Source organism: Aegilops tauschii, chromosome 2 (genome assembly GCF_002575655.3).
Source record: "Aegilops tauschii subsp. strangulata cultivar AL8/78 chromosome 2, Aet v6.0, whole genome shotgun sequence".
NCBI lineage: Eukaryota > Viridiplantae > Streptophyta > Magnoliopsida > Poales > Poaceae > Aegilops > Aegilops tauschii.
This window is the reverse complement of record NC_053036.3, coordinates 620102869-620128305: the sequence shown is the minus strand read 5'-3', so window position 1 is coordinate 620128305 and position 25437 is coordinate 620102869. Positions and strand designations below refer to the sequence as shown.

General features: G+C 47.5%; 1 protein-coding gene across 1 annotated transcript in view; it reads left to right on the top strand.

Annotated features, from left to right (window-relative positions):
- Window positions 1-1764: 1764 nt before the first annotated feature.
- Window positions 1765-25437, top strand: part of LOC109753605 (uncharacterized) — a 33112-nt gene continuing 9439 nt past the window's right edge. The window contains exons 1-2 of the mRNA XM_020312522.1: window positions 1765-1917; window positions 4180-4251. Coding sequence (XP_020168111.1) covers window positions 1765-1917; window positions 4180-4251 — 225 coding nt within the window. The remainder of the gene's footprint in view (window positions 1918-4179; window positions 4252-25437) is intronic.

Genomic DNA, 25437 nt, shown 5'->3' with positions numbered 1-25437 from the left:
TCCAGCCATGGAGAAGGAATACAAAGCAATGTTAGATGTTCGACATCCGACATTTATTCAGTATTTCGGCTGATGTTTATGCTCCTGTGAGAAAAAAGAACAGCCGCCTCCTTTCTTTCACACATGTCAGCCTCCTTGACATGACTACCAATCCTGAAAGCAGATTTCAGTAAGACTGCAATACTGAAGTTGACCTGCATCTGGTTTTGTGGTAAACCAGATCAAGATTTGGAACATATCCCTCCAGTATATCTAATCCACAAGCATGTCGAGGAGTTGATACATATCCTCCGCACCATGCTGTGGTCCATTTCCCCTGCATAGAATTCAAGAACTCTACCACTAACCTCGATCCTGCTACAACCTGGAATTTTGTTGACACCTCGCTCTCTCATCAACCCTCTCATCCGCGCAGAGTCATCCAATCTAACTGAGCTTGCCTATATCTTCGATGAAACCACATAGTTCCACAAGTTTGAGGGCTCCAGGCTCCAGCAGCATGATCCTGTTGATGACACTAACACTGACCTCAACGTTTTTGCATTTCAGACAGGAGGCAAGCAAAGGCCCCCACATCACCATGTTTGCCTTTGATGGGGATCTTCTCAATGAAATCCCATGCTTCTTCTAAATCTCCGGCACGTGCCAATAAATCAACGATGCAGGAGTAGTGCTCGACCTTGGGAATGATTTGGAACTCAAATGTCAAGGAACTGAACCAACACCGACCGTCTTTTAGCAACCCTCACACAAGTAGAAAGTACTGCTATGAAAGTGGAGTTTTGCTTCGGTACACCCCCTAGAAAAGTTTACAGATTTCGATGCGGATTAAAGATGGAGATTAGAAGGTACCCTTTCAATAAAAAATATTAGATTGTTCTGATATCTTGTTTGACACATTGGGAGATATGGATTAGAATTAGTTGACCGTGGATGTACAAGAATACCCTTAAAATATAACTTTAAGAGTTGTGTAAACTTTTTAAGAGGGGGGGGGGGGGGGGGGGGGGGTGTACTGAAGCAAACCTCATGAAATTGATATCGTCCGGCCGGAGCCCTTCCCCATTGCTCATCAGTTTAAACTATCGAACATCTTCATTGCCTCGCCCATTGAAGGCAAGACCACAAATCAAGGCATTCCAAGAAGCTTCATTCTTGCATGGCAATTTCCCAAACGCTCTGGTAAGTTCTCCACCCTTTGAGTACATATCCACCAAAGCAGTCCCAACGTAGACATTCCTGTACAAGCCTCGTTGTGAGGCATAGCTGTCGAGTTCAGTGCCTAGCTCGAGAGCTCCAACTGCATACCAAAGACAAATCATCAGGCCAGATAACATTACCTACATTCACCGGAGATTATTTCGAAATGAGAACCGAAGTGGAGAACAAACGATCATGGCATTCACCATCCTTGTCAATGATGCCATCAAACACTCTCCAAGCCTACGCCGTCTCCTCGTCACTGCGTTGGCACCCACCCTCGGCGACCATTGCATGAAACGTCTGCGTCACATCGTCTGCCCTAGAGTTCCAAGAGACGGGGGCAGCCGAGGTTGGAGTACATGGCGATGAGGGAATGGGGTCGTGGCTCTGGAGCCCGAGCTTCTGCGAAGACAGGCGAGGAGGAGGAAAGGCGTCGGGGCGGAGGAAGCCGTGGGCATCGCCGGTGATGTTTGGTAGCGCTCCGCTTCAGCTTATTTTAGGCCCACTTGCCTACAAAGCTTATTTCACTTTGGAAAATACCGTCCTTAGCGGGCCACCGCCATGACAACGCTGCCGCCGCCGCCGCCAGCGTTCGTGTACCGGATTAGCACCGGGGAGGAGTGGGCAGAGCCTCAGCGCACCGGCGGCACGCTCGGCGGCGACCTCGACCGATCCACTGGCTGCTTTCACCTCAGCGACCTCGCCCAGCAGAATGTTTTAAATAGCGGGCTATGGAAAATAACGGCGAGCCTCCAAATCAGCTATAGCGGAGATATAGCGGGCTAAAGCAGGTTATAGCGGGCTATTTGGGAAGGCGGCCATATAGCGGCACTCTTCTGAAAAGGCTATAACGGGCTGTAGCGGAGGCCGGCTATTTCCGAAAAAGGGTTTCCCCCGCTTTGTATTCCAAAGCAACCAACCGATACATTCAAGGATAGGTGCTGGGGCGGAAGCAGCACAATCACACTCAAAAGAAATGAAAGAGAAACAACAAGAGAAAAGAATGTCGACAACTGCGGATCGACGGAAACGAAGAAGCTTCACGACCACTGCGCCCACCGAAGATCTCCCACCAAGCTCCAAGGCTCCGAAGCACCGGTACCAATCAACACCTCCAAGAAGGACCGCGATGATGACGACACTGCTGCCAAGGGTTTCCCCTGGTACACGACGAGGCGAGAGGAAGGGTCGCCCCCGACGCCCTCCAGGAAGGTCCGGCGGCACCCACCGGCGTCGCCGCGTCGGTGTCGGACAGGCCGACAGGGGTTTCCTCCGATCCCAACCTTCACCTCGGGTGCTCCAGAGCCTGCCACCAAACCGACCACCATCTTGCGCCACCATGGTCAAGAAGCCTCCACGCCGTCTCACCACGGCACCACGAAGTGAGGTCTGCACAACAAGGGATAGGAGCCGGGACTAGGGGCCGCAGCACCGTCGGCACGCGGGAGGGCACAACCTCCACTGCCAACTACGGTAGCCGACTGGACACAATAGCAGGAGCATACCAGGCCCGTGGGCCCACAGGCCCGGCCGGGAACTCCATGCCCGTAAAGCTCCCGCCATCGCGCTGCAGCAGGCACGCCGTCGGCATCGCCGCCTCCCATCCGAGCTGCTCCTCCTCCGCACCACGCAGACGACGACGAAGCCGCGCCGGGGACCGGCCCGCTAGGACCCAGATGGGGCCGGGAGGGCCCAGATCTGGACGGGGACGCGCCGCCGGCCACCGCACGCCACCACGCCGCCCTGCTGCCAAGGGCAGCACCGCCACCGCGCCTACCGCCGGCGACCGCCGCCGGGTCGCCGAGCCGCCGCTCAGCCGAGCCTCACCGCCGTCGTCACCAGCCCCGGGAAGGAGACAAACGCGCGGGTACAGAAGGGCCCGCCGCCGCCGGCAGCACCCGGGCCAGCGGCGGCGGTGGAGATCTCACGGGGGTGGGGGCCGAGGGAAGGGGAGGGGCGCGCCGCGCTGGCCACCTCCCAGGGAGGTGGCGCAGGGGCGGGAACGGGAGGGGGAGGGGGAGGGGGAAGAGGCGGCGGGGAGGGCCGGTGGCCTGGCGGCAGCGGCGGAACCCTAGCGGGAGGGAGCGCGAGCCTTCTTTGAGGACTTTGGTCGGCGCCCATAGCCGGCTATTTAAAACTATGGCTGGTACCCTCGGGTACACAAAACCTCTTCGATTCCTTCGGTCCTTTAACCCCCCCCCCCCTCCAGATCTCTCTGTTTTGTCAGATCTCCGCTACAGATTCTAGTGTAGATGTTGTTCTGTCTGACTTGTTAGTACATTTCTCCCTGTATTGCTTGATTTGTCGAGGTTTGGGGCTTATTGCCTGATTATGCCCAATAATCCATGCCAGATGTCTTTTCTGAGTGAATCTTTCAGTTTATTTAGATTGGTACTACCGGGTAAGTTATATTGATCCGTAATACACTAGCAAACAATTGAACAATGATTCATGGAACGAGATGTAGATCAATGCTACTACTAAATAGAACGTTTGGCATTACAGCATACTATACCAACAGGAAATCACATTCAGCAAATTTCTTCTATTAAGAAATTAAATCTGAAAACGATGCGTTCTTAGGCCGTGTTTTTGTGCAAAGGGACAAACTCACCAATATACTCTATATACTCTAACGACACGGGTTTGGGGATGTTTTACTTATTCACATGATACGTGATATTCCCCTTCACACTATTGAACTGTCTTTTGCTAAAAAACACACACTCTTGAACTGCCACACATCTTTAGTTGTTGTAATATCTGTTTCTTGAGCACTGACTTCTACTGTACTAGCTTCAGTGGAACCAGGAGACTATATCATATCACCCCTGTTATTTCAATGCCGACTTGATCTGGGATCTTATTTTTGTAGAAAATATGAATCATATGCATTCATTCATATTTTTTTTTGTCTCTGTATGTATGTTGGTCCTTATCAAAAACCAAGTTTATTTTATCCTTGACTTGGTGTAGGTGAACATGACACTAAAGAATTTTTTCCATGGGCAAAATGATCTATACCTGTTACAAGTTGACACTGCCAAGGTATTGATCTTTAAACATCCTTTATTTATTTATTTATTTCCTATCAGTTTATTGTAGCCATTGAGGAAATTCCCCCAAAAAATGTCTAATTAACTATCTTTAAATCTATATTTACTACCCCAATTGAACTGCAAAAACATCTTACAAAGTTACAGAACTGCAAAAACGTCTTACATGAAATAACAGAGGTGGTATGTTTTAGTGTACTTATCTATACGGGTTTTAGGACACATGCATAAATTGCTACCTATTGATACCAAGACAATTACTTGCACAATTTATTGTTGTTGTGTATCTTAGGCCAACTCCAGCGCACGACCCCAAACGGTCGTTCGGTTTGGCCTGTTTTCGTCCGTTTAGGGCGGCAATGGGGTCGCCCATGTCCGCTTGGGGCCGTTGGGTCGTCGGTGCGCCCAACGCGCGGCCGCACCCCAAATCATGTCCGGGATGGACGTGATTAAAAAAACGCAAAAACAAAAACAAAATGCCGGAAATAAACGCGAACATAAAACCAAAAAACATAATTAAACATCACGGACACAAAACGGCCCAGTTCCACAGTTCCCATAGACATAATTAACATTAAAAAACAAAAGAAATCCGCCGCCCGCGCGTTCCTGCCGTTGCCGTCGCCGTCTTCTCAGTGTCCGCCGTTGTCGTCGTCGTCGCTGACGAGGTCGACGTAGGCCGACGGCGTCCAGAGGTGGGACGGCGGTGCCTCGTACACGGGGGCGGGCTAGAAGGCTGGAGGTGCCTGCACCACCTCCTCCCGTGGCGACGCCTCCCGCTCCGGTGACCGCGGCGGCGTGGGGCACCAGTTCACGCCCCCGCGGCGTCAGCCATCTCCGGAGCCGTGCACGACCAGCTCCACCACTGGCCCACCAGGCCCGGGTGGAACGCGGCCACGAGCAACTCCTCCAGCACCTCCTCCCTCCGTGGCGCCTCCTCCACCGCCTGCACCATCTCCAGCTCGGGGAAGGCGACGTCGCCGGCGGCAGAGGGGGCCATCATGGTCTCCAGGCCCTCCCACTGCCGCTCATCGTGCGTGTTCATGGAGTCTTCCCATGACACGTTGAACCAGCCAGGCCTCCTCCTCCTCTGTCGTGCGAGGTGGAGGTGGTGGTGACGGAGAGGGCGACGGCGACGGCGTCGGCGTGAGGCCACGCACCACCCTACGCCCGCGCACTTGGGGAGGGGTCGGAGCGCGCGCGGCGCTCACGTGGCCGCCGCGGCCCCAACGAGGTGCCGGCGAAGAAAGAGGCACGCCGCGTGTCGTGCTCGTCTTGGAACCAAGTGTCCCAGAGGTCAGAGTCGACGGCGTACCTGGGGTCATAGTAGAGGTCGTCCAGCAGGAGGCGACGACGGCGCTCGATCTCCTCGTGGCGTGCACGGCCGCTCAACGGGACCGGCGGGATCGGCACCCGGTCGGTTGAGAGGTGTCAGTTGTTGGGGAGGTGCACGTTGATACGTCTCCAACTTATCTACTTTTCCAAACACTTTTGCCCTTGTTTTGGACTCTAACTTGCATGATTTGAATGGAACTAACCCGGACTGATGCTGTTTTCAGCAGAATTGCCATGGTGTTATTTTTGTGCAGAAATAAAAGTTCTCGGAATGACCTGAAAATCAACGGAGAATTATTCTGGAATATATAAAAAATACTGGCGAAAGAATCAAGGCCAGGGGGCCCACACCCTGTCCACGAGGGTGGGGGGCACGCCTACCCCCCCCCCCCCCCCCCCCCCCCCCCCGGGCGCGCCCCCTGCCTCATGGGCCCCCTGGAGCTCCACCGACCTCAACTCCAACTCTATATATTCACGTTCGTGGAGAAAAAAATTAGAGAGAAAGATTCATCACGTTTTACGATACGAAGCCGCCGCCAAGTCCTAATCTCTCTCGGGAGGGCTGATCTGGAGTCCGTTCGGGGCTCCGGAGAGGGGAATCCGTCGCCATCGTCATCATCAACCATCCTCCATCACCAATTTCAATATGCTCACCGCCGTGCGTGAGTAATTCCATCGTAGGCTTGCTGGACCGTGATGGGTTGGATGAGATCTATCATGTAATCGAGTTAGTTTTGTTAGGGTTTGATCCCTAGTATCCACTATGTTCTGAGATTGATGTTCCTATGACTTTGCTATGCTTAATGCTTGTCACTAGGGCCCAAGTGCCATGATTTCAGATCTGAACCTATTATTTTTTCATGAATATATGTGAGTTCTTGATCCTATCTTGCGAGTCTATAGTCACCTACTATGTGTTATGATCCGGCAACCCCGAAGTGACAATAATCGGGACCACTCCCGGTGATGACCGTAGTTTGAGGAGTTCATGTATTCACTAAGTGTTAATGCTTTGGTCCGGTACTCTATTAAAAGGAGGCCTTAATATCCCTTAGTTTCCATTAGGACCCCGCTGCCACGGGAGGGTAGGACAAAAGATGTCATGCAAGTTCTTTTCCATAAGCACGTATGACTATATTCGGAATACATGCCTACATTACATTGATGAATTGGAGCTAGTTCTGTGTCACCCTATGTTATAACTGTTGCATGAATAATCGCATCCGGCATAATTCTCCATTACCGATCCAATGCCTACGAGCTTTTCACATATTGTTCTTCGCTTATTTACTTTTCCGTTGCCACTGTTACAATCACTACAAAACTAGCACTGTTACTTTTCCCACCGTTACTGTTACTTCCATATTACTTTGCTACTAAATACTTTACTGTAGATACTAAGTTATCCAGGTGTGGTTGAATTGACAACTCAACTGCTAATACTTGAGAATATTCTTTGGCTCCCCTTGTGTCGAATCAATAAATTTGGGTTGAATACTCTACGTACCCTCGAAAACTGTTGCGATCCCCTATACTTGTGGGTTATCAAGACTATTTTCTGGTGCCGTTACCGGGGAGCATAGCTCTATTCTTTGAGTCACTTGGGATTTATATCTGCTGGTCACTATGAAGAACTTGAAAGACGAAAAAACCAAGATTTATCCCTCAACTACGAGGTGAGGTAAGGAACTGCCATCTAGCTCTGCACTTGATTCACCTTCTGTTTTGAGTAAGCTTGCGACACCTAAACCTGCTTCTGCTATTAATTCTGATATGTCGCATGTTATTGATGATGCCCCTTCTGCTATGCATGATACTTATGATGAAACTACTTCTATGCTTGATACTACTGTGCCACTTGGTGAATTTCTTGATGAACAACTGGCTAGGGCTAGAGAGAATGAAATTATTGAAACTGATAATATTGATGAAAGTGATGATGAAGATTCTCCCCTAGATATGAATTGCCTGTTGTGCCTGAGGGTTATGTTATAGATGAAGAAACCGCTAGAGACATTCATGCTTGCAATGATAGAAGTGATCTTAAGAAATTATTAGCTAAGCTGGAAAAAAAAACTCTGAATGCTAGAATGAAATATGATCCTGCTTATGCTACTTCACCTATCTTTATTACTGATAAGGATTATCAATTCTCTGTTGATCCTGATATAATTACTTTGGTTGAATCTGATCCTTTTTATGGCTATGAATCTGAAACTGTTGTGGCACATCTTACTAAATTAAATGATATAGCCACCCTGTTCACTAATGATGAGAAAACTCGCTACTACTATATCCTTAAATTATTTCCGTTCTCAATAAAGGGTGATGCTAAGATATGGTTTAATTCTCTTGATCCTGGTTGTGTGCGTAGTCCCCAGGATATGATTTATTACTTCTCTGCTAAATATTTCCCTGCTCATAAGAAACAAGCTGCTTTAGGGGAAATATATAATTTTGTGCAAATTGAAGAAGAGAGTCTCCCACAAGCTTGGGGGAGGCTTCTCCAATTACTTAATGCTTTGCCTGATCATCCTCTCAAGAAAAATGAAATACTTGATATCTTTTACAATGGACTAACCGATGCTTCTAGAGACCACCTGGATAGTTGTGCTGGTTGTGTTTTCAGGGAAAGAACTGTTGATCAAGATGAAATTCTATTGAATAATATGTTGACCAATGAAAATAATTGGACACTTCCTGAACCAACTCCTAAGCCAACTCCGAAGAAAAGGGGTATCCTATTTCTCAGCCCTGAAGATATGCAAGAGACAAAGAAATCTATGAAGGAAAAAGGTATTAAAGCTGAAGATGTTAAGAATTTACCTCCTGTTGAAGAAATACAAGGTCTTAATTCATCACCTATTGAAGAAACACATGGTCTTGATAACCTGACACGGGTAGTAAAGGTAAATTCTCTCTATAGATATGATAAAGCTGAAATCCCTCCTACTAAGTTTGTTAGCCAATGTTTGGATGATTTTGATAACTTTATGGTTAAGCAAGAAAACTTCAATGCTTATTTTGGCAGAGAATTAAAACGCAATGCTTATATGATTGAACACTTGGGTGATTATATGTCTAGAGTTGAAGGTGAACTTAAACTCATTAGTAAACATGCTTCTATGGTTACCACTCAAGTAGAACAAGTACTTAAAGCTCAGAATGACACTACTAGGAAAAGGCCTACTAGTGGCGCACCAGTTTTGCCTACTAATGGCGCACTACTGGTGCGCCACTAGTACCACGCCACTAGTATTTTTTACTAATGGCGCACCAGTGGTGCGCCATTAGTATCTGGTATACTAATGGTGCACCACTGGTGGGCCATTAGTATAGGCCACGGTGCGCCATTAGTATAGGCCACGGTGCGCCATTAGTATTTTTGAATTTTGAAGGCGGGAAAATAGTAGTGGCGCACCGTCTAACCCCCACCGTGCGCCATTGCTATTTTTGAATTTTGAATTTGGATCTGGATCGTGATTTTTTTGCCCATTTTTTGCTCTTTTTTTTGCTCTTTTTTTTGCACGATATTATTTCAAATTTTGTTCCTGTTTTTGGATCTTGTACGTTCTTTTGCCGTGTTCTTTTGCCGGAGAGGAGTTCGCCGGAGAGGAGGAGGAGGAGGTCACCGGAGAGGCGCTCGCCTACATCGCCGGAGAGGAGGAGGAGGTCGCCGGAGAGGAGTTCACCGGAGCATCGGAGAGGAGGAAGGAGAAACCATGAGGGGATGGGAGGAGAGGAGGGAGGAGGAGCTCACCGGAGAGGAGGGAGGAGGAGCTCACCGGAGAGGAGGGAGGAGAAACCGTGAGGGGAGGGGAGGGGAGGAGAGGAGGGAGGAGGAGGTCGCCGGAGAGGAGGAGGGTAGTATGGTGGAGGAGAGAAGGGAAGATGGAGTGGAGGAGAGGAGGAGATGGAGTGGAGGAGAGGTGGAGTGGAGGAGAAGAATGAAGAGGTAAGGAGGAGAGGATCACGCCCAGCCATATATACGGCATAGTAATGGCGCACCGTGGGCAGGTGCGCCATTACTAACTTTTTTTTTATTTTTTTGATTTATTTGAATTTTGAAGGCGGGAAGATACTAATGGCGCACCACGGGCAGGTGCGCCATTACAAACTCTTTATTTTTTTTATTTTTTTTGAATTTTGAAGGCGGGAAGATACTAATGGCGCACCACGGGCAGGTGCGCCATTAGTAACTTTTTTTATTTTTTTGACTTATTTTGAATTTTGAAGGCGGGAAGATAGTAATGGCGCACAATGGGCAGGTGCGCCATTAGTAAGTTTGAATTTTTTTGAATTTTTTTGCCTCTCCAGATCTTAAAAGCCCCGTATCTTTTTTTCTGTTAGGTTTTTGAGGATTTAGAAAATGTTTAACGGGGTTCCCCTTTTAAATTCGGATGTATCTTTTCGAGTAGATGATTTTTCATATAAAAAACTTTTTCATCCGAGTTCGTATGCAAAAGTTATGCCCATTTTACAAATTCTGGAGAGATTTTGCAAATAAAGTCAAAATTCATGTTTGTAAATTTTCACAACAATTAGACCACATATCACATGGGAAACTTGTTTTCTTTTATTTTTTTTGACATTTCCATAATTTTTTTTTATTTTTTTAAAACTGAAAAAGGCGGTCCAAGGGGGGGGGGGTTGCATTCGGTGGAAGTGGTGGCCAAGTCACTAATGGCGCACCGTGGGATGGTGCGCCATTACTAGTACTAGTTCAACTAGTAATGGCGCACCACTCCCACGGGGCGCCATTAGTAGTTTCAAAAATAAAAATAAAAATAAAATTTGAAACATAATTACTAATGGCGCACCATGGGAGCGGTGCGCCATTACTAGTTAAACTACTAATGGCGCACAGTAGTTTTTTTTTAAAAAAAAATACTAATGGCGCACCGTGGATGTGGTGCGCCATTAGTATTTGCACAGTAATGGCGCACCAACACATGGTGCGCCATTAGTATTTAGTAATGGCGCACCACATGTACAGTGCGCCATTAGTGTCCATATTGGCTATACCTGTTTTTGTAGTAGTGTGATTTGCTCAATGAATTGAATAGTAAGAATAATGACTTTGTTGTTAGAGTTGCAACTAGCGGGGATAAAGTGACCCAGAAACCTTTGTATCCTGAAGGTCACCCTAAGAGAATTGAGCAAGATTCTCAGAGAACTAATGTTGATGCATCTGGTCCTTCTAAAAGGAAGAAAAGGAAAAATGATAGGACTTTGCATGCTTCTAGTGAACCTGTTGTAGACACACCTGAGAATCCCAATGATATTTCTATCTCTGATGCTGAAACACAGTCTGGAAATGAACATGAACCCAGTGACAATGTTAATGATGATGTTCATGTTGATGCTCAACCTAGTAATAACAATGATGTAGAAACTGAACCTGCTGTTGATCTTGATAACCCACAATCAAAGAATCAACGTTATGATTAGAGAGACTTTGTTGCTAGGAAGCATGGTAAAGAAAGAGAACCATGGGTTCAGAAACCCATGCCTTTTCCTCCTAAACCATCCAAGAATAAGGATGATGAGGATTTTGAGCGCTTTGCTGAAATGATTAGACCTATCTTCTAGCGTATGCGTTTTACTGATATGCTTAAAATGAATCCTTATGCTAAGTATATGAAGGATATTGTTACAAATAAGAGAAAGATACCGGAAGCTGAAATTTCCACCATGCTTGCTAATTATACTTTTAAGGGTGGAATACCTAAGAAACTTGGAGATCCAGGAGTACCAACTATACCATGCTCCAATAAAAGAAACTATGTTAGAACTGTTTTATGTGATCTTGGAGCCGGTGTTAGTGTTATGCCTCTCTCTTTATATCGTAGACTTGATTTGAATAAGTTGACACCTACTAAAATATCTTTGCAAATGGCTGATAAATCAACTGCTATACCTGTCGGTATTTGTGAGGATGTGCCTGTTGTGGTTGCAAATGTTACTATTTTAACGGACTTTGTTATTCTTGATATTCCCGAGGATGATAGTATGCCGATTATCCTTGGTAGACCCTTTTTGAATACTGCGGGGGCTGTTATTGATTGCAACAAAGGCAATGCCACTTTTCATGTTAATGGTAATGAGCATACGGTACACTTTCCAAGGAAACCACCTCAAGTCCACAGTATCAATTCCATTGGAAAAATTCCATCAATTATTATTGGAGGTTTTGAATTTCCTCTTCCTACTGTCAAGAAGAAATATGATATTCTTATTATTGGGGCCGTGCATATCCCCGTTGAGGTAATATAGTGTTATTCGAAATTTCTCCGGTTTCATGTTATTCGAAATGAGTTTGTTAACAAGACCTGATCAACCTTGTTAGTGGATTCCTTTTGATGAGCATGAGATGGATGAAGTTAGAGGGCACAACCTTCTGTACCCTTCTTTCACTTTCTGTTATTTAGATTAAATAAAGCAAAAGTAGTATTTTCTCTCAGTTTTCTGAATTATCCGTGCAATAAAAAATACCCCGAAAATAAAAGTTCTCCAAATGCCCCGAAAATGAAATATGTTTTTTTATAGAATATTTGAGAATATCTGGGACTGAGAACACAGCAGTTGGAGCAAGCACCTGGCCACGAGGGTCCAGGGCGCGCCCCCTGCCTCGTGGGCCCATGGTGGCTCCCCTCCACTTATTCCAGCCACCACACACTCCTTCCTCCCAAAAAAACCACCAACCAGCTCAAGCACGAGTTCTTGCTCATATTGCTGCCATTTTCGATCTCCTTGCTCAAAGCTCCACTCACAAAACGGCTTTGGGGGTGAGGGAGTCCTGGGCTAAGGGGTCATCGGGCGTTCGGCCTGTTATCCAGGGGCCGGACTGATGGGATGTGAAGAGACGAAGGCCGAAGACAATACCCGTGTCCGAATTGGACTCTACTTGGCATGGAAGGCAAGCTAGGCGACCTATTATGAAGATTTCCTCCTATGTAACCGACCTCATGTAACCCTACATCTCTCCGGTGTCTATATAAACCGGAAAGCATAGTCCGGATGGGAGAGATTCATTACCATATTCACATAGGCTAGACTTCTAGGGTTTAGTCATTACGATCTCGTGGTAGATCAACTCTTGTAACACTCATATTCATCTAGATCAATCAAGCAGGAAGTATGGTATTACCTCCATAGAGAGGGCCCGAACCTGGGTAAACATCGTGTCCCCCGTCTCCTGTTACCATCGATCCTAGACGCACAGTTCGGGGCCCCCTACCCGAGATCCACCGGTTTTGACACCGACATCGGTGCTTTAATTGAGAGTTCCATTGTGCCGTCGACATAAGGCTCGATGGCCCCTTCAATCATCGGTGGTGGCGTTATTCAGGGAGAAACCTTTCTCCCCGGACAAATCTTTGTGTTCGGCGGCTTCGTACTGCGGGCCAACTCGCTCGGCCATCTGGAGCAGATCGATAGCTACGCCCCTGGCCATCAGGTCAGATTCGGAAGTTTGAACTACGTCGCGGACATCCGTGGGGACTTGATCTTCTACGGATTTGAGACCGCGGCAACCGCTCCCCTTCGCCCCGTTGAACACGGCTTAAACCTGTCATCGAGCCGCATCGAGGAGATAGCTCCTGTAACAACTCCGGCCTTAGATCCGGAGCAGACCAAGACGTCCGAAGATGGGAGACTCAACCCCATCACGGGGGCAGCCGAGTCTGCGGCGTTGGAGCCGCGCACAGATCCCACTTAATACGATACCTGCATCAACGGAACCCCGGACTCGTCTCCAATATCGAGTTCCGAACCCTGCGAGCTCGCGGATACCGAACTCGATCGTTTATCGATATTCAAGTTCAGTGCCGCAGATGTCTTTCAGCAATCGCCTATGGGCGATCTACTAAGCTCACTAAAAACCTATCCTTGGCAGATGGCTCGTTGCCGAACTATGTCCGGTTCAACCTTGCGGCGGATGACGGAGAATTTTGCTTCCCACCCGCCACCCACTTCATAGCCACTGTCGAAGACCCAACTAACATGCTTGACCTCCGCCCCGAATACATCAACGGTATGGACGACGATGAGGGGCAAGGCCAGAGCTTACTATCCGCTAGACGTAGGACGACCACTTCCTGGTATGACGTGTGTATGGTAGAGACACCCAACGACGATATCGACGATGACAAGGAGGATCCAGTTGAGGACAAACCTCCTGGTACACAATCCGAACACCGGCGCCCCCGGCGCCGCTCTAGGTCACGTCACCCAAGAGAAAACAATACTAGCAACGGAGGTGATACTACTCCGGACAACAAAGACCCTGTTGAGGCAGGATCCGAACAGGAGGACCAGGAAAGCGGGCAAGATAGCCCCGATGAACAGGTCATGTACGGAGACTCGGAGGATAGCAATTATCTTCCCCCCTCTGAGGAAGAGGAGAGCCTCGAGAACGAAGAATTCATCATGCCGGAGGAACCTCTCGAGCAGGAGCGCTTTAAACGCCGGCTAAAAGCCACAGCAAGGAATCTAAGAATAAAGCAGCCGCAGCTTCAAGCAAGCCAAGATCTGCTCAATGATAAATGGACCGAGGTCCTAGCTGCCATAGAATATGGCCCTAGTGGCCCGGACAAAAGCCACCCCAAATGCAGGTGGCTCCCTCCACATGATGGCAAGGCTCTGGAGCCCGTTCCACCATCGAATAATGCGGCAGTTCGACCACAGTTCGGTCCGGATAAAGCAGCAGCCCAAGCAGAATACCATACCAACCAATCCGGCCGTAAGAACAAGAACAAGACGGTTCAGGAAAACAATGGCGACATCCGCCAAAGTTTAGTGGGCGGAGCAGGACAGACAAGATCGACGTACAGATCGCGGGGATATACCCCAACCGGTTATGATGGTCAATCAGCTGGACTCAACCAAGCCAACCACGCCCGAAGCCGCCAACGGAATCCAAAGGAGGTGCTTCACAGTGTGGCCCAACATAGAGGAGCCACGCACCCGCTTTGCTTCACCAACGAGGTAATGGAGCATGAATTTCCAGACGGGTTCAAACCCATCAACATCGAATCATACGATGGAACAACAAATCCCGCAGTATGGATTGAGGACTATCTCCTCCATATCCACCTGGCTCGCGGAGATGACCTTCATGCCATTAAATACCTGCCTCTCAAGCTTAAGGGGCCAGCATGGTACTGGCTAAACAGTTTGCCAGAAAATTCTATTGGCAGCTAGGAAGATTTGGAAGACGCCTTTCGTGACAACATCCATGGAATATATGTCCGGCCGCCAGATGCCGACGACTTAAGTCATATTGTCCAACAGCCAGGCGAGTCAGCCAGGGAGCTCTGGACCAGGTTCTTAGTCAAAAAGAACCAAATTGTCGACTGTCCGGACACGGAAGCCCTCACGGCCTTCAAACATAGCGTCCGGGATGAATGGCTAGCACGCCACCTCGGCCAGGAAGGACCTAAATCCATGACCTCCCTTACCGCTCTAATAAATCACTTTTGTGCGGGAGAAGAAAACTGGCTCGCTCGTAAAAGCAACAGCGCCAGCGACCCGGGCACTTCCGAAATACGAGACGGCAACGGCAAGCCACGACTAACCGAACACAATAGTCGCAACAATAATGAAAGATTACGCGACATAGCGGTCAACGCCAGATTTCATAATCCGAAGCCCGGTCAACGGAAGAAGCCATTTAAGGCCAGCCAGGATGGACCATCCGCCCTCGACAGGATACTGGACCGACCATGTCAGATTCACGGTCAACCTGATAAGCCAGCCAATCACACCAACAAAAATTGTTGGGTCTTTAAGAAGGCAGGCAAACTTAACGCCGAATACAAGGGGAGGAGGCCACCAAGTGATAAAGACGACGGAGCGGCTCGCCAGCCGAACACCAGGGGCCCGAAACAGTTTCCCTCCGACGTTCGACCACTACCGGAGCGGAAATAGCAGTTCGACTTCCGCCACCCACCCACTATGCTGGCAAGATCTACACCACGCGTACATCACTACGTGCTCAAGATACCATGGGCATCGGCGGCAGCACAATACGGGCACCCCTGCAAACATTCCCATAACGTTTTTATCCGTTTTCTTCACTTTTCTTTATTATAAACAGGTGACCAACAGGACAGCACCTACAACGGACTCTATCGAAGTTCGGATCCATACACTCACCTAAGGGCTACTTCCGTTAAGGATTCCCCTCCCAGAGACGGGCGGCGCAGACGTACGACAGGAGGTCCAAAATAGCTTTTGTAGACCGCACTCTTTATTTTGAGCCTGTACTATGCCCTTTTTCCTCCCTTCCCGACCCCGAGCATGTCAAATAGTCGGGTTGTGGTTTTTCTTTTTTATATATGAATTTATCATTGGCATATTGCTCCACTCCCAGTAAACTTTATCCGAGCTAACCTTAAAATACTCTTGCTACAATGAGTACGGCCGCAACGGCTGTGTCAGAAGACGCATCTCGGCATAACATGCCAGAGGCCCGGCAGGGAACAAATGAGTCGCCAATAAAAGTCCGAACAGCTCTATAGCGTACTTCGGCGTCGCAAGTTTGGCCTTATATGCATCAGCTCCGAATCATTGTCTTTGGTCAATAGTTGGGTTGCCCGGCTCCTGTGCTTGCTACCCTACGTTCCGCTCTATCGGCTATGGTAGTAAAGGGAGAACTACTGCGACTGTGCCCTGGCTTTGACCGGATGAGCACCTCAGTAGAGAAAGCCGAAAACTGACTGTCATGATGCGGCGAGAGCTGGTCAACCACTTGACGACTTATTCGAATCTTTAGCGATTCTCCGTGTTACACGAAGGATCTTTTTCAGATCAAAACATGTAAGGCACAATATTACGATACGCCGCATACATACCAGGGGCTATGTCGTAGCCCCACCATAAAACTCATATGGCTAAGTGAAAGTGTTAACGCCCTATAGTCCGATTGCCTGGTTCGCCGCATTATCACCTCCTTTATGGACCAGGACGTTGGATAAAGAGTGATTCAATGCTTTTCCGAACACCCCCGTATTTCCTACGAGGGGGCTAAAGCCGACGACTGGAAAACTTTCAAATTACATTAAAACGGCCGCACAGGAGGAATACAAGCTTTCGAGCAAAAAATAGCTTAACTATAAAGTTGTCTGTTACAACCCTTGTACACATCACTCGAATATTATGTCTTTCGAGCATTGACCCTCTATCAAGCGGGCGGCCTCTAGGACGTCTCCAAAATGATGCTCCGGTTCCGGACGGTCCTTGCCTTTGGGTGGACTCTTCGTCGCAACATCGATGGCCTTCATCTTCCCCCAGAATGTCTTGACTCGGGCGAAGGCCATCCGTGCACCTTCAATGCATGCCGAGCGCTTCACAGCGTCGATACGCGGCACCACGTCAGCAAGCCGCTGCACCAGGCCGAAGTAACTACTCGGAACAGGTTCAGTCGGCCACAAACGGACTATGATGTTCTTCATGGCAGTGCCGGATATTCTATGCAGCTCGGCCCACTGGGACATCTGTTCAGTCAATAACAGAGGGCGCTTCGACGCGCCAAATTGCGACCAGAAAAGCTTCTCCATTGCATACCCCTCTTACGCCTGATAAAACTGCGCCGCATCGGAAGAACTCTTCGGCAAGTCTAAAAAATTGTCCGGAGAACTCCATACTTGGTTAAGCTGAGCATAGTTCGGATCGCCGAACTTAGCCAGTAGCAAAAAGGGCTTGCCAGCCACAATCTCCCTAGCTTGCCGGATCTCCTCACGGCTGCTCTGGATTTAGACCGCGCTTCCCTCGCCTCTCGTAAGGCCTTGTCAAGTTCAGCCGTTTTGGCTTCATTTTCCTTCTCAAGAAGTTTACAGCGGCCAGCCGCATTCTCTAGCTCGCGCGCCATGGTGGACATTGCCTCCCTGTCCGGGCACCGCGCGGCTTGTTCGGCCTTCAATTCAGCCGATGCCTTTTCGGCAGCCGCATTACTAAACCAGGCCTGCTCCTTCGCCCGGGCTAGCTCCGCCCGAAGGGCTTCCATGGCGACAGCACCATCTGCATTGATGCACATTTCATATCAAACTCTCTTCAGAGTCAGGCTTACATTACAAGCATATTGGTGTAAGGAATGCTCGAAATATATACCTTGCGAGTCGTCAAGACGCCTGTTGATCAAAGCAATGTCATCCTCCGCAATATCCAGCTTTCGCTGCAGTTCGGTTACCTCCGAATTTCGGGCAGTGGCAGGAGGGGAGACAGCCCGCATTCGAAATTAAACCAAGGTTAGTACCTAAAAATATCTTTTCGATCCTCTGATCACTTCCTTTGAATGGCGATCCGAGTCTCATGGGCTACTGCATACACAATAGGTGCATTCTGTCAATATTATTCAATTGGCAACATTACATCACAAACCTCAAAACCTCTCAGAAGGCTCGTAAAGGCCTCGTTCAACCCGCTCTTCGCGGATACAACTTTTTCGACCACCGTAACCATTAAGGCACGGTGCTCCTTTGAAACGGACGCTCGTCGCAGCATGTCCGTCAGCGTCTCTGGCACTCCTGGGTCTTCGGACACCGCTGCCGGAGCACGACATTCCTTTGAAGCAATCCGCTTACCAGCCTCCAGCATTGTCTTCGGCTGTAAACCGGACAGTTCGGGGCCGTCATTCTTGGTCCCCGAACCCTGAGTGACAGAGGCACCACCTTCGGGTAGTTCCTTCCTCGTTTCCTGCGCTACTTGCCGGTTGGGAGGAGCCCTCCGGGACGACACCTCGAGATCATCCGCCCTATTAGGCGAGGTGGCCGGAGAAGGCGTGTCACTCTCCATCATCTCCGGAAGAAGGTCTCCCGAGGAGGAGGACGATTGAGAAACACTAGGCGTTAACCTGCGAGGATGCACATATGTCGGAGGGTTATTTCAGTAATACGAATGAGGTATGGTTAAAGTGCCCTGCTCCACTTATGGTCTGGCCGGAGGTTCGTCCTCATCATCAAGCTCAACAACGACATTGCTTGCCCGGCCCAAGCCGCCCGACGATGGCATTTTCCCTTTCTTGGAAGGCTTCCCCTCCTGACCTCCAGAGGCGGCCCTCTTCTTGCCATGAAGTGCCCCCTCCACGCCTTTGCCCCTGGGCAAAAGGGTTTCGGTTTCCCCGAACACAGTGCCTAAATCGCCCTTAGGATGGGCATCTCCTCTGGGCTCCCCGCTCTCTCCCCCCTCTGTAGACACCAGGTACGGTGCCGGGATCATCATCCGCGTCAATAGGGCGGACGCAGGGTCTTCGGGAAGGGGCGTCGGACACCAGATTAACACCGCTTTCTTTATCCAGTCCTGTATAAGGGCAGGTTGTTTAGTGTCGTGTCAAGAGATGCTTGAATGAAAGGTGTGCGGGGATTGAATAATTACCGGAGTGTCCGGATGATTGCAGTCGAGGCTGACGTCTTCGGTGGTGTCTGGCCATTGCTCTCGCTCCCTGAAATATAACTTCCACATTCGTTCGTGCGTAGTACCGAAGAAGTGCTGAAGAGTCCGCCGCCCTTCTGGATTGAACTCCCACATACGGAGAGGCCGCCGTTGACACAGCAGGATCCGGCCGACCAGCATTACCTGAACGACGTTCACAAGATCGATGCCCTTCTCGGTAAGGCTTCGGATGCGACCTTGCAGAGTCTGCACCTCATTAGCGGATCCCCGGTCCAACCCCTTGTTGATCCATGAAGCAAGCTGAGTGGGAGGGCCGGGTCGAAACGCGGGCGTAGCCACCCACTTGGAGCCCCGCGGCTCGTTGACATAAAACCACCCCTGCTGCCATAGTTCGGAAGACTCGGCGGAGGATCCTTCAAACCAAACCGCGCTGGCAAGCTTGTTTATTACAACGCTGCCGCACTCTTCCTGATCCCCCTCTATCACCCGCAGCCTCACATCAAAGGTCTTGAGCCACAAATCAAAGTGCGGAGGAGTCCGGAGGAAGGCCTCACATGTGACGATGAATGCCAAGATGAGAAGAATAGAGTCCGGGGCCAGATCGTGAAAATCTAGCCCATAGTAGAACATGAGCCCCCGGACGAAGGGCTTAAGCGCGAACCCTAACCCATGGAGGAAGTGGGACGCAAATACTACCCTCTCACTGGATTTGGGGGTGGGAATAATCTGCCCCTCGGCAGGAAGCCGATGAAGGATTTCTGGGGTCAGGTACCTTGCTACGCGGAGCTTCGCAATATCCTCCTCCCTGACGGAAGAGGCCACCCACCGGCCTGAATGGCTGGACTCGGACATGATTGGGGCTGGTGGTGATTGGAACTCGAGGGCTAGAACTCGAGGTGGCTGGGGTTGAGGAAGAAGCAAGCACGGAAGAAGAAGACAAGTCTGGGTCCCTATATGAAGGCCCAGAATATCGATCGTCCCCTCCTGGGTCTTTTAACTTACGTATCCCCAAAGAGTTGTACCCAGGGGCCGGTTGGGTTACCCATACCTGCATTATTGAAAATCCCACGAATAAGGGGACACGATCTCTGCTTTGACAAGACGTGCCCATAAAACTGCTTCCCGAGACGTGGGGCGACGGGCTAGCCAACGGTTGGAAACAATAACCGGGCAGGCGTGATACAATGTCATAAACAGTTGTCAGCAGATTGGACTCGTGGAGTATTGTATTTTCTGCAAATTATATACACAGGTCCGGATACAATCGTCACATCCGAAGACTACCTTGGAGTTCGGAAGGAGGGGAACCCGCCTTGCAATGCCGAAGACAATCTGCGCGCCGGACTCCTCGTCATTGAAGCCAGGTTCAGGGGCTACTGAGGGAGTCCTGGACAAAGGGGGTCCTCGGGTGTCCGGCCTGTTATCCCTGGGCCGGACTGATGGGCTGTGAAGATACGAAGGCCGAAGACAATACCCGTGTCCGGATTGGACTCTACTTGGCGTGGAAGGGAAGCTAGGCGACCTATTATGAAGATTTCCTCCTATGTAACCGACCTCATGTAACCCTAGATCTCTCCAGTGTCTATATAAACCACAGAGCATAGTCCGGACGGGAGAGATTCATTAGCATAGTCACATAGGCTAGACTTCTAGGGTTTAGTCATTATGATCTCGTGGTAGATCAACTCTTGTAACACTCATATTCATCTAGATCAATCAAGCAAGAAGTAGGGTATTACCTCCATAGAGAGGGCCCGAACCTGGGTAAACATCGTGTCCCCCGTCTCCTGTTACCATCGATCCTAGACGCACAGTTCGGGACCCCCTACCCGAGATCCGCCGGTTTTGACACCGACAGGGGGATTGTTCTTCGATATGTGACTCCACCAATGGTCCAATTAGTTTTTGTTCTAGTGCTCTATTCATTGCAAATTCTTGCTGCCTAGGTGACCATGTTCTTGAGCTTGCATGTTGATGTCTACTATGCAACCTTGTTCTTGTAGACGTTGTTGGGCCTCCAAGTGCAGAGGTTTGTAAGACAGTGGAAAATTTCCCTCAAGTGGATGACCTAAGGTTTATCAATCCGTGGGAGGCGTAGGTTGAAGATGGTCTCTCTCAAACAACCCTGCAACCAAATAACAAAGAGTCTCTTGTGTCCCCAACACACCCAATACAATGGTAAATTGTATAGGTGCACTAGTTCGGCGAAGAGATGGTGATACAAGTGTGATATGGATGGTAGATATAGGTTTTTGTAAACTGAAAATATTAAAATAGCAAGGTAGCAAGTGGTAAAAGTGAGCGTAAACGGTATTGCAATGCTAGGAAACAAGGCCTAGGGTTCATACTTTCACTAGTGCAAGTTCTCTCAACAATAATAACATAATTGGATCATATAACTATCCCTCAACATGCAACTAGCGGAGAAAAAACGAAGAGATTATGGTAGGGTACGAAACCACCTCAAAGTTATTGTTTATGATCGATCTATTCAAGAGTCCGTAGTAAAATAACACGAAGCTATTCTTTCCGTTCGATCTATCATAGAGTTCGTACTAGAATAACACCTTAAGACACAAATCAACCAAAACCCTAATGTCACCTATATACTCCAATGTCACCTCAAGTATCCGTGGGTATGATTATACGATATGCATCGCACAATCTCAGATTCATCTATTCAAACCAACATAAAGTACTTCAAAGATTGCCCCAAAGTTTCTACTGGAGAGTCAAGACGAAAACGTGTGCCAACCCCTATGCATAAGTTCACGAAGTCACGGAATCCGCAAGTTGATCACCAAAATATACATCAAGTGAATCACGTGAATATCCCATTGTCACCACAGATAAGCACGGCAAGACATACATCAAGTGTTCTCAAATCCTTAAAGACTCAATCCGATAATATAACTTCAAAGGGAAAACTCAATCCATTACAAGAGAGTAGTGGGGCAGAAACATCATAAGATCCAACTGTAATAGCAAATCTCACGATACATCAAGATCTTATCACCTCAAGAACACGAGAGAGAGAGATCAAACACATAGCTACTGGCACATACCCTCAGCCCCGAGGGTGAACTACTCCCTCCTCGTCATGGAGAGCGCCGGGATGATGAAGCTGGCCACCGGTGAGGGTTCCCCCTCCGGTAGGGTGCCGGAACAGGGTTCCGATTGGTTTTTTGGTGGCTACAGAGGCTTGCGGCGGCGGAACTCCCGATCTATTTTGTTCCCCGATGTTTTTAGGGTATATGGATATATATAGGCGAAAAAAGTCAGTCAGGGGAGCCACGAGGGGCCCACGAGGGTGGGCGCGCCCAGGGGGGCAGGTGCGCCTCCCTGCCTCGTGGCCACCTCGTTGCTTCCCTGACGTACACTCCAAGTCTCATGTATTGCTTCCGTTCCAAAAATAACTCTCCCGAAGGTTTCATTCCGTTTGGACTCCGTTTGATATTCCTTTTCTGCGAAACACTAAAACAAGGGGGAAAAACAGAAACTGGCACTGGGCTCTGGGTTAATAGGTTAGTCCCAAAAGTAATATAAAAGTGTTTAATAAAGCCCATAAACATCCAAAAAAGATAATATAATAGCATGGAACAATCAAAAATTATAGATACGTTGGAGACGTATCAAGCATCCCCAAGCTTAATTCCTGCTCGTCCTCGAGTAGGTAAATGATAAAAACAGAATTTTTGATGTGGAATGCTACCTAACATAATTTTCTAAGTAATTTTCTTTATTGTGGCATGAATGTTCAGATCCATAAGATTCAAGACAAAAGTTTAATATTGACATGAAAACAATAATACTTCAAGCATACTAACAAAGCAATCATGTCTTCTCAAAATAACATGGCCAAAACAAGTTATCCCTACAAAATCATATAGTCTGGCTATGCTCTATCTTCATCACACAAAATATTTAAATCATGCACAACCCCGATGACAAGCCAAGCAATTGTTTCATACTTTTGATGCTCTCAAACTTTTTCAATCTTCACGCAATACATGAGCGTGAGCCATGGACATAGCACTATAGGTGGAATAGAATGGTGGTTGTGGAGAAGACAAAAAGGAGAAGATAGTCTCACATCAACTAGACATATCAACGGGCTATGGAGATGCCCATCAATAGATATCAATGTGAGTGAGTAGGGATTGCCATGCAACGGATGCACTAGAGCTATAAGTGTATGAAAGCTCAACAAAAGAAACTAAGTCGGTGTGCATCCAACTCGCTTGCTCACGAAGACCTAGGGCAATTTGAGGAAGCCCATCATTGGAATATACAAGCCAAGTTCTATAATGTAAAATTCCCACTAGTATATGAAAGTGACAACATAGGAGACTCTCTATCATGAAGATTGTGGTGCTACTTTGAACCACAAGTGTGGTAAAAGGATAGTAGCATTGTCCCTTCTCTCTTTTTCTCTCATTTTTTCTTATTTTTTTGTTTGGGCCTTCTCTTTTTTATGGCCTCTTTTTTTCTTTTTTTTATATGGGCTTCTTTGGCCTCTTTTATTTACTTTTTTTGTCCGGAGTCTCATCCCGACTTGTGGGGGAATCATAGTCTCCATCATCCTTTCCTCACTGGGACAATGCTCTAATAATGATGATCATCACACTTTTATTTACTTACAACTCAAGGATTACAACTCAATACTTAGAAAAAAAATATGACTCTATATGAATGCCTCCGGCGGTGTACCGGGATGTGCAATGAATCAAGAGTGACATGTATGAAAGAATTATGAACGGTGGCTTTGCCACAAATACGATGTCAACTATATGATCATGCAAAGCAATATGACAATGATGAAGCGTGTCATAATAAACGGAACGGTGGAAATTTGCATGGCAATATATCTCGGAATGGCTATGGAAATGCCATAATAGGTAGGTATGGTGGCTGCTTTGAGGAAGGTATATGGTGGGTGTATGATACCGGCGAAAGGTGCGCGGTATTAGAGAGGCTAGCAATGGTGGAAGGATGAGAGTGCGTATAATCCATGGACTCAACATTAGTCATAAAGAACTCACATACTTGTTGCAAAAACCTATTAGTTATCGAAACAAAGTACTATGCGCATGCTCCTAGGGGGATAGATTGGTAGGAAAAGACCATTGCTCGTCCCCGACCGCCACTCATAAGGAAGACAATCAATAAATAAATCATGCTCCGACTTCATCACATAACGGTTCACCATACGTGCATGCTACGGGAATCACAAACTTTAACACAAGTATCTCTCAAATTCACAATTACTCAACTAGCATGACTCTAATATTACCATCTTCATATCTCAAAACAATCATAAGGAATCAAACTTCTCATAGTATTCAATGCACTTTATATGAAAGTTTTTATTATATCCCTCTTGGATGCCTATCATATTAGGACTAAATTCATAACCAAAGCAAATTACCATGCTGTTTAGGACTCTCAAAATAATATAAGTGAAGCATGAGAGTTCATATATTTCTTCAAAATAAAACTACCGCCATGCTCTAATAAGATATAAGTGAAGCGCTAGAGCAAACAACAAACTACTCCGAAAGATATAAGTCAAGATCAACGAGTAGTCGAATAATTATGCAACTATGTGAAGACTCTCTAACATTTAAGAATTTCAGATCTTGATACTTTATTCAAACAACAAGCAAAACAAAAGAAAATAAAATGACGCTCCAAGCAAAACACATATCATGTGGTGAATAAAAATATAGCTCCAAGTAAAGTTACCGATGAACGAAGACGAAAGAGGGGATGCCATCTGGGGCATTCCCAAGCTTAGGCTCTTGGTTGTCCTTGAATATTACCTTGGGGTTCCTTGGGCATCCCCAAGCTTAGGCCTTGCCACTCCTTATTCCATAGTCATCGAATATTTACCCAAAACTTGAAAACTTCACAACACAAAACTCAACAGAAAACTCGTAAGCTCCGTTAGTATAAGAAAATAAAACCACCACTTAGGTACTGTTGTGAACTCATTCTAAATTCATATTGGTGTAATATCTACTGTATTCCAACCTCTCTATGGTTCATACCCTCCGATACTACTCATAGATTCATCAAAATAAGCAAACAACACATAGAAAACAGAATCTGTAAAAAACAGAACAGTCTGTAGTAATCTGTAACTAACGCAAACTTCTGGAACTATAAAAATTCTGCCAAAATAGGACGACCTAAATAATTTGTTTATTCATATGCTGCAATTGGAATCAGTATTAAATCACGTTCTGGTAATGTTTAACAATTGTTTTCGTGAACAGAAGGTTTCTGCAATTTTCAGCAAGATCAAATAACTATCATCCAAGAAGATCCTATAGGTTTAACTTGGCACAAACACTAATTAAGACATAAAACCACATCTAACCAGAGGCTAGATAGATTATTTATTCCTAAACAGAACCAAAAAGCAAGAAACTAAAATAAAATTGGGTTG